This window comes from Gopherus evgoodei, chromosome 7 (genome assembly GCF_007399415.2).
Source record: "Gopherus evgoodei ecotype Sinaloan lineage chromosome 7, rGopEvg1_v1.p, whole genome shotgun sequence".
Classification (NCBI taxonomy): domain Eukaryota; kingdom Metazoa; phylum Chordata; order Testudines; family Testudinidae; genus Gopherus; species Gopherus evgoodei.
In genome coordinates this window covers 98,805,125-98,814,394 of record NC_044328.1, presented here as the reverse complement: position 1 = coordinate 98,814,394, position 9,270 = coordinate 98,805,125, and the positions used below count along the sequence as shown (strand labels likewise).

Sequence of the window (9,270 nt, the reverse complement as noted above, 5' to 3'; positions counted from 1 at the left end):
AGCATCTGCTAAAATCTTGGACTCCTTCGTGGAGTGCTGGCCGCTGTCTAGTGCCGTTGCCAGGGAGTTCTGATTCCCAGTCCCCACTGCCATGAGTGGTGGGTGAAATTTCCCCTGGGGGAGGCTAGCTCCTTGCCCTGCCTCTTCCACCCATGACCACCCCCATACTCCACCCCAGCTCTGCTCCACCACCTCCCCCTTCCTGCTCATCCCCCCACCACATTCCTCCTCCATTTGGCCCCCACCACCAGCCACTCCCTGCGTCCCTCCTCTCATCCACACACCCCCTTTCCCTGAAGCCTCTGCTGCTTGCACTCTGCACATCCCTCCTCTCCTCCCCCCATGTGGACCCTCCCAACCCTCACCATATCCCTCCTTGCTTCCACCCCTCTCCCCTGCAAGGCCTCCCTGCCCAGCACTTGCTGTTGAGCAGAGGCGGGCCCACCACAGCCCACGCTTAGCCTCCCTGGCCTATTATACCCACTGCCTATGCCCACTGTTGTAACCACTGAACTGTCCCTCCCCCCACCACATACACCAGAACCAGCAAAGGAACCCAGGCGTCCTGCCTCCCAGACCTGTGTGTAATCAACTAGACCTCACTGTCACTTTTTACTGCTAAATAGTAACAATATATCTTGAAGGGAAAGTGTCTGCCATGGGACAGATCCTTTCTGGTGCAAATCCCACATAAGCCTTGGGCTTAGTGCAAATCAGTGCAGATCCTTCCATCTGAGGATATGCCCCAGAAGGATATTTAAAGCTCGAGGACTTGTCTTCTTTAGGGAAAAAGGTGGGGATTTTAGCAGGCCTATGCTCTCCTGTGGGAAAATTCTAGTGTGGACAAGGCAGGGGGAGTTTTCTTGCATGCATGCACACACACACACACACACACTCTCTCTCTCTCTCTAGCAGGGTGCAGTGTAATATCTATCTCGACTGGATAAACGCATATGAAAACTCCAAGCCACCTGGTCTGTGCTGGGATTTCACCCTGCCTTCCTTACCACAGGATATGAACCCTCCCTGCTTCTCCCCTAGCATGGCCCTGAGACCTGGGACTGGCTGCCAGGCCAGCAGGGTGGTGAGGAAGTTCTGAACAGACCTGGGGACAGGGGCAGGAATAAGGAACCAACTCCCTGCAGAAAAGTGAAAGCACTTAGGGAACTGGCCAGGGGACACAGCGTGCTCTGTCTCCAGCTAGATGGGAGGAAGTTCTTGGGCTTGCCCACAAAGCAGGAAATTCCAAACACGTGTCTTCCAGCTGAGCCAGACTTTTCTGAGCAAAGGGCTGGTTTAGGATAAATCGAAACTGAGCTGTGTTTATAAAGTCACGAATGGACTGAGTTCTTAGGAGATGACTGGCAGCCTGTGAGGGAGAGCTTGGCCAGGCCAGCAAAGCACAGCTTCTGTCGGGATGGTCCCAAGCTGCTAAGTGCTCCTCGGCCAGAGTACACACTTTTCCTTGGGGTCTGTCACTTCAAGAGCTGATCCCATGTATGTCTATAGCATGGAGCAGTTTGGGACTAACCCTCTGTCCCAGAGCAGCACTAGCTGCCTCTCTGAAGACTCGCAGGATGGGAATATACTAATGGTAGGAGCGGTAAGTACAGAGACAGCTGTATGAGAGAGAGATTGTGTGAGTGTGTGACAGAGAGAACTGTGTGAGTGTGACAGAACTCTCTGTGTGTGTGTGACATTGTGTATGTGAGACACAGAGAATGCTGTGTGTGTGTGACAGCATGTGTGTGGCAGAGAACTCTCTGTGGCTGTGATTGTGTATGTGGGACAGTATGTGTGAGAGAAGCGTGTGTGTGAGAGAGAGAGACGTGTGTGTGTGAGAGAGAGAACTGTGTGTATGACTGCATGTGTGAGAGAACTGCATGTGTGTGAGAAAGTGTGTGACAGAAAGAACTGTGCTTTTGTGTGTGACAGACTTGTATATATATGTAAGTGTATGTGTGACACTGTGTGAGACACAGAGCTGTGTTGTGTGACTGTGTGTGTGTGTGTAAGAGAGACAGAGAGATCTGTTTCAGATTTGTGTGTGTGACAGAAAGAACTGTGTGTGTGAGTGAGATCTGTATGTTTGAGTGACAGAGAATTGTTTGTGAGAGAGACAGAGAGACCGGTGTGAGACAAAGACCTGTGTGCTTGTGTGTGTGTGGAAGAAAACTGTGTGTGACAATGTCTGTGTTTGAGTGTGTGTGTGTGTGTGAGAGAGAGAGAGAGAACTGTGCATGTGTGCAAGAGCATATATGAGAAAGTATGACAGAAAGAACTGTGCTTGTGTGTGTGACAGAGAGACATATGTATATGTATGTGTGACAGTGTGTGTGATAGAGAACTGCGTGTTGTGTGACTGTGTGTATGAGACAGAGATCTCTGTGTGTGTATGAGACCTGTATGTGTGTTTGAGTGTGTGAGACAGAGAATTGTGTGTCAATGTGTGTGTGAGAGAGACAACAGTGTGAGACAGAGACCTGTAGTGTGAAAGAAAATAGTATGTGTGTGTTTGATGTGTGTGTCTGTGTGTGTGTGAGAGAGAGAACTGCATATGTGCAAGAGTGTGTGAGAGAAAGTGTTTGTGTGACAGAGACAACTATATGGGTAGGAGTGTGGTGTTTTTGTGTGTCACAGAGAGAGATTGTGTGTGTCTGAACATTTGACAGATATTTTGTGTGTGTGTAAGAGTTTGTGTGTGTGTGTCTGCCTGTGTGAAAGGGAGATTGTGTGACTGTGTATATGACAAAGACTGTGTCTGTGCCAGATTGTGTGTGTGAAAAGATGTGGAGAGACAGGCAGAGGGTCAGCTGTAGTTGTCCGTCACCCTAGAATAATCCTTTCATGCCCAGCATTGACTCCAGATTCCCCTCAGGAGTTGGGATCACAGTAGGGCTCTGAGACCTGCTGGGAGACTGACTGCCAGCCTGGGTGGGACTCTCCACAGTGCCTAGAACACCTAGGAGCCCCAACTCACAGACAGTCACTGGGCTTGTGCTCCTAAATCCCCTGGGGGCTTTCAAAAGCCACAGCCCTTGTGTGCATGAAGGAGTGTGCCCATGGCTGCCACAAGGCATAGGGGGACAGGGTCAGTCCTGATCAGATTCACCATTGAGCCATGACTGGTGTAGGTTCAAAACAGCCAGTTGCAATACCCATAGTCCTGTGTTTTCTATTGCCCCAGAACCCCAGTGCTTTGTTGTTGGCTTGGGTTCACTTGGGATGATAAAGAGAAGAGAAGAGACTCCCAAAAGTCCTGATCGCCCTCCATGGCTCTAACCACTAGACTCTACTCCCCTCCCTGAACCAAGAATAGAACCCAGGACCCCTGACACAGTCTCCTGTTCTAACCCACGGGATCCCACAATCCTGGAGTGCAAAGCCCTCTGTTTCCAGCCCCAGCACAGGCACAGTGTGGGTAGCAGCAGGGCAAACATCCTCCCTTCTCCTCTTACTCTTCCTGCTGATTGGCTTCATTTCACCCCACTGCTAGGAGGGGAGAAGGGGGGGTCAGCCCCAAGGACTCACCCAGCCCTCGGCTTCACTGCTAGTGCCCTCTGTGCTGGGGAGCCCCCTCAGCTGAAGCCCAGCCAACTCATCTCATGCCTCACTGGTTGATTTGTCTCCCAGAATTCTTTGGAAGAAAAGAAGCTGAAAAGGCGTCAAAAGAATCGTGCAGCTGCTCAGAGGAGCCGACAGAAGCACACAGAGAAGGCGGACGAGCTCCATCAGGTCAGTGGAGGGGGGCTAAGAGTGACAAGACAGGATGAAATATAGGGGTGCTGATGCGGGACCCCACAAAGGGAAGGCTCCCCTGTTAGCAACTTAACAAGAACTGATGGTGGGAGTCAAGGAGGTCACAGGTGTGAGGACCACTGCCCTCTGGTGGAGGTGATCAAAACTGCGTAACTACATGTGTCCTAAGGCCTATACTTCTACTGGTGAGCAGGGATTCTCCATCAGCACAAGTGGCAAGGCCCTGAGGTGGGATTCCTTAGTGAGACATGCTGGAACCACAGCCTTGGAGGAGGGAAGGTCTCTCTTTCTAGCCCCAGAGCAAACGCTGGCTCTTTAAGACCCAAGCATGGGATGATAGGGTGAGGTGCCATCCCGACTGTCCGGAGCCAAGGTTGGGAGACAGGACGAGGAGCTTGCATCTTGCAGCACCAGAAAGTTGGGGTTTTGTGAACCAAAAATAGCCACATGCATTAAGTGTGGCCCCTGGACCCCTCTCAGTTTGCTGGCATGGTGCCTACTGTGTAGTCAGTGCAGGCCCATGATCACAGCAGGAGACTGGGAGTCACAGAATATCAGGGTTAGAAGGGACCTCAGGAGGTCATCTAGTCCAACCCCCTGCTCAAAGCAGGAACAATCCCCAGATTTTTACCCCAGTTCCCCAAATGGCCCCCTCAAGGATTGAACTCACAATCCTGGGTTTAGCAGGCCAATGCTCAAACCACTGAGCTATCCCTCCCCCTGAGTCAGGACTCCTGGGTTCTGTTCTTTGCTCTGGGAGGCGAATGCGCTTTAGTGACTAGAGCCAAGGGAACACTGGGACTCATGCCCCCTGGGCTGAACTGCCACCTTCATGGAAGTGATTCTGAGCCCTCTCCCTGCTCTAGCCCATTAGACCTCCCCATCCTCTTCCAGAGCTGGGCTAAAATCCAGGAATCCTGGCTCTCAGTCCTGCGTGTTAGTCCTTACGTCACTGTATGCTCATTCCGTACATTATCTGTATTACGGCAGCATCCATAGACTGTAACCCCCCTTATGCCAGGTGCTGCACAGACACCCAGTGAGAGACGGTCTTTGCCCTGAAGAGCTGACAGTTTAGATAGACAAAGGGTGGGAGGGGAAAGAGGCGTAAAGTGGGGAAAGGACTTACACAGACTCACCCAGCAGGTCAGTGGCAGAGCTGGGATCAAGTTAGGAATAAGCTGCTCTGGTTTGTGCTATGCAGGAGGTCAGACTAAATCATGATGGTCCCTTGTGGCCTTAAAGTCTATGAACTCAGGTGACCTGACTCCCAGACCATGCATACCCATTAGACTCCCACTGTCTCTCACTAGTCTGTTCCATTGCATTTGTGAGCTGCAGAATGTCTAGCCCTCCGTTCTCTATTACATCCCCATAGCAAGGTACACAGGGGGCCTTCCAAACCATTCCCTTTGCATGCAGTTGGTTGGGGAGACGCTGTGTCTAGCAAGGACACAAGGCTATGCCCAGCTGATCTATCACAGGGAAAGTGATAGCAAAGCGCTCAGTGATCTGGACTCTGGTAGGGAGCCAGTGAGAGACAGGAGACCTTGCACAGAGCAGGAACATAGGATGTGCCAGGCTGGCCCAGTAGCCTGTCTCTGACAGTGCCCAGCAGCAGATGCGTCAGAGGAAGGTGTAAGATTCCCATAAAAGCAGATATGCACTACTCCGGCCCCCACACTAGGCCTCATCCTGGTCTCTACTAGTCAGAGCTTTGCAGAAGCCCAAAGTTTAATAGCCCTTCCACAATTTTTACCAACATTAACTCCAGCTATTCCTGTTCTCCATACCTGCCTCCACACTACTTTTTCTGAGCCTTGCTAATCTCTTGGCACCAGTGCCTTGCTGTGGCAGAGAGTGCCGCGGGCTAAATGCTATGTTGTATGAGTGAGATTCTCCTTTGATTAGTTGTGAATTTCCCCTCTTTCAATTTCTTTGAACAGCCCCTTGTTCTCATGGTATGAGACAAGGAGAACAGAAGCTCTGATCTCCCTTCTCTAGGCCAGTCAGTATTTTAGAGACTTCAATCATTTCCCCCCTCCTTTGTCTCCTTGAAATCCATCCCAGTTTTTTCAGAGAGTGTTTCCAGACCTGTGACCCCCCTGCTTATTCTGCAATACCCTTTTGGAGATGGAGTGACCAGCAGTACACACAGAATCTAGCTCAGATACCTGTCTGCACCTGATTACCCTAGTCACTGAGCATCACACTGGCCTTAGTGCATTTTTATTCTCCACGCTCTGGTGAGGCAGGGCAGTGCTATTACCCTCATTGCATAGATGGGGAAAGTGAGGCACATAGAGACTAAGGGACTTGCCTAAGGCCATAGAGGAAATCTGTGGCAGTGCAGAGAATTGAACCTAGGTCTCCCGACTGACTCTGACCACTAGGCCCACCTTCCTTTGCTATCTAGTATTCCAGAAGAGGCTGCACCACTGATGTACAGAATGGCACTAGAACATTTTCCTTATTATTCTTCATCCCAGGGCCTTTTTGGCCCCTCATCAACCCCCACACCTCACCTTCAATGCGATCAAGGTGCCTAAAAATCCTCAAGCACCATCCATGCGAGGGGAAGACTGTGGATTTAAAGGCAGTGCTGAAGGCAATGCTAATGCAGCCGCGGGGCATACTGTGATGAATGTGCAGGCACAGCAGCGTCCCCTGCTGAATAGAATCAGAACTGTTCAGCCAGGTGTCCTAGATCCAGCACAGCCAAGAGCAGATGGAGGGCAGGGGAAATCAGGGCTCTAACTTTGCACCAGCATGATTATGTTATTGGCCATGGATTATCTACAATTCCTAGGGCTGAATTCATTTCCCTCTACATGTCCCTATAGAAGCAGATGTGGGGGTAACTAGGGGCAGAATTTGTCTCATGAGAGGCAGTGACCAGTCTATTAACCCAGCACCCACGTCCTGCTGTATGGGCATTGATGTGAAAGCACCAGCAGAGCCTGTGCCCCTCTGTTTGGAGTCAGCAGCATAGCCATTGTTGCTGTTTGCTATTCTGTGACTGTGCCTGCCACCACATCAACCACTAGGGGGCACTGGTGTTCTGCACAGAAATGGCTAAAAATAATAGAGCTGATCTTCCTAACCATTAAGGCGATTAGGCCAGAGAGGTCACAGATTCCATGACTTTCAGAGACCTCTGTGACATTTTCCATTTCAGCCCTGAGGGGATGGGCTGGAGCTGTCAGCCAGCAGGGGCCCTGGAGCTCTGAGCTGCATAGGGACCCAGAGCTCTGATCCCAGAGCTCTCAGCTGTGGTAGGGGGTCCCTGGAGCTCCCAGCCGCCACAGGCGGCTCCCTGCACTCCAAGCCACGGCAGTGGTGCATGCTGGACCCCTCCACCCTTCTGCAGAAGGGGTCAGGCTCTCTTCCCCAGGCGGCTTGGGCTTCAGACCTCCCCCCATCAGCCCTATTTTATTACAGTTATTTTTAGTACCAGTCAGGGACAGATCACAGGCTTTTGTGAATTTTTGTTTATTGCCTGTGACCTGTCCCTGACTGGTACTAAAAATAACAGTGACAAAATCTTAATCTTACTAATAATCAAGTAGTAAGAATGAGAACAGAACCCAGGAGTCCTGACTCCCAGGACCCCTCCACCTCTAACCCATTAGACTCTGCTCCCTCACCCTACTGAACCTGGCCCCCTATAGATCCATTCTGCAAGGTGGCCTGAATTTTAGTTTAACCCTTTCTTTCTGTGCTCCCTTCACCCCAGCAACACGAGCAGCTGGAGCAGAATAACACAGCCCTGAAGAAGGAGATCGAGGCCCTGAAGGAGGAGGTGAAGTACTGGAATCAAATGCTCAAGGACCACGAATCCACCTGCCCAGACATGCTGACTCCCTCCTTGCCAACACAGACCCCCATTCTGCACTGGCTGGCACAGGGGCAGGACCGGGGGATACAGTGACCCTGGCTACTCCTTGGGAGTCCTAAGCTAAGGAGGGCTGATAAACTGTGAGAGAAGAGCTGCTGCAGTGGGTCAGACCCATGGACCCGTCCAGCCGGGTATCTCTCCCTCCCTGCTGCCCTGGCTCAGGCCCACAGTCCATGTAGTTCCATCTTTGACATTAGCCAGAAGCAGATGCTTGAAAGGACAGCACCAAATGTAATCTGGGAGATGGGCTGGTGAGTGGATGCAGCTTTGCTTCCTTCCAGGCAGTAGATCTCTCCACAACAATCAAACCGTCTTCCTCAGGTCATGGTTAGAGGGGGAATTCCTAACCAATCCATGAGGTAACCCAGAATGGGATCATGCACAGACAGAACCCAGCACAATATGGGGAGGAGAAGACCCTGTCGGATGCTGTCTAACACTAAAGCCAAAACAGACCGGTGACAATGTGAGGAGACTAATAAAATTCACACTGCCAACACCTGACCTTGCTCTATCCAGCCTGGTCTCCCCACCCTGCTATGCTGACCTGGGGACACCAATCAGCTAGGATTCCCTAGCGTTAGGCCCTATCCATTGAGTCCTCAGTGCAGCCCTGGTGCATTATGGTGTCCAGGCTTTTTCCCTAGCCTGAAGTACAAGGTGAATTTCACCCTAAGGAGCCATTACCAAGCTGCTGTCTGGGCAACAGTTTGTACTGAAATGGACTGTTATTTTCCTGGGTTCTTTGCTAACTGGGTGCCATGTTTAATGAGACAATGGTGAACTTCTGACATTTCTGTGTAACAGAGACACTGTGTTTCTGCAGGAGAGTCTATTGGCTTGGAGTTTCTGTCTGCACAGGTGTGAACCTTTAATTAAACTGGGCTTATTCTCTTGTATGAGGGAGTGCAGTTTTTGAGGCAGAGGCTCACTTATTAGATTGGTATATTACGAGCCAGGCCCCCATTATGGTGTACACATTAGCCATATAATCAGATTCCAGGAATGTCACTCTCACAGTAAGGCCAGAAGGGACCACACTGACTATCTAGTCTGACCTCTGGCACAGTGCAGGCCACAGAACCTCCCCCACCCACTCCTGTGGTAGACCCATAACCTCTGGCTGAGTTACTGAAATTCTCAAATCATGATTTAAAGACTTCAAGGTACAGAGACTCCACCCTTGACACTAGCTTAAACCTGCCTGTGAGAGATGCCCTGGACTGCAGAGTAAGGCAAAACCTCCCCAGACTCTCTGAAGACTATGATAGCTGTATAATGTGTGTGAAACAATGGAAACAGCTACAAGCAGGGTTAAGGGCTCTTTTTGTTCAGCATGGCACCAGGTTGAGTGAGTCATGATGGGCTCTGCCATGTGGTACCATCCAGATTTTAACAAGTGTCCCCTTGTGATGCTGTGGAGACAGGGCCCTGCACCCCCCGCTTCCTGCAATTCACCATGACTCTCAGCCAGCCAACAAAACAGAAGGTTTATTAGACGACAGGAACACAGTCTAAAACAGAGCTTGTAGGTACAGAAAACAGGACCCCTCAGTCATGTCCATCTTGTGGGGTGGGGAGCCAAGACCCAGGTTCTGGGCCCCCCCCTCTAC

The 9,270-nt window shown here is 50.9% G+C and overlaps 1 protein-coding gene across 1 annotated transcript; it reads left to right on the top strand.

The window, feature by feature from the left end:
• The first annotated feature begins 1,334 nt into the window (after positions 1-1,334).
• BATF2 (basic leucine zipper ATF-like transcription factor 2) lies at positions 1,335-8,712 on the top strand. Its single transcript, XM_030570041.1, has 3 exons — positions 1,335-1,603; positions 3,634-3,735; positions 7,496-8,712. The coding sequence occupies exons 1-3, from the start codon at positions 1,496-1,498 to the stop codon at positions 7,688-7,690; spliced, it is 405 nt and encodes a 134-aa protein (XP_030425901.1). The 5' UTR covers positions 1,335-1,495; the 3' UTR covers positions 7,691-8,712.
• Positions 8,713-9,270: the final 558 nt, after the last annotated feature.

Excerpts from the sequence above, each read along its gene's own strand:
- BATF2 (XM_030570041.1), top strand. The coding sequence starts at position 1,496 with ATGTATGTCTATAGCATGGAGCAGTTTGGGACTAACCCTCTGTCCCAG. Across the intron at positions 1,604-3,633 it reads ATATACTAATGGTAGGAGCG|AATTCTTTGGAAGAAAAGAA; the intron begins GTAAGTACAGAG and ends TTTGTCTCCCAG. Across the intron at positions 3,736-7,495 it reads AGGCGGACGAGCTCCATCAG|CAACACGAGCAGCTGGAGCA; the intron begins GTCAGTGGAGGG and ends CCTTCACCCCAG.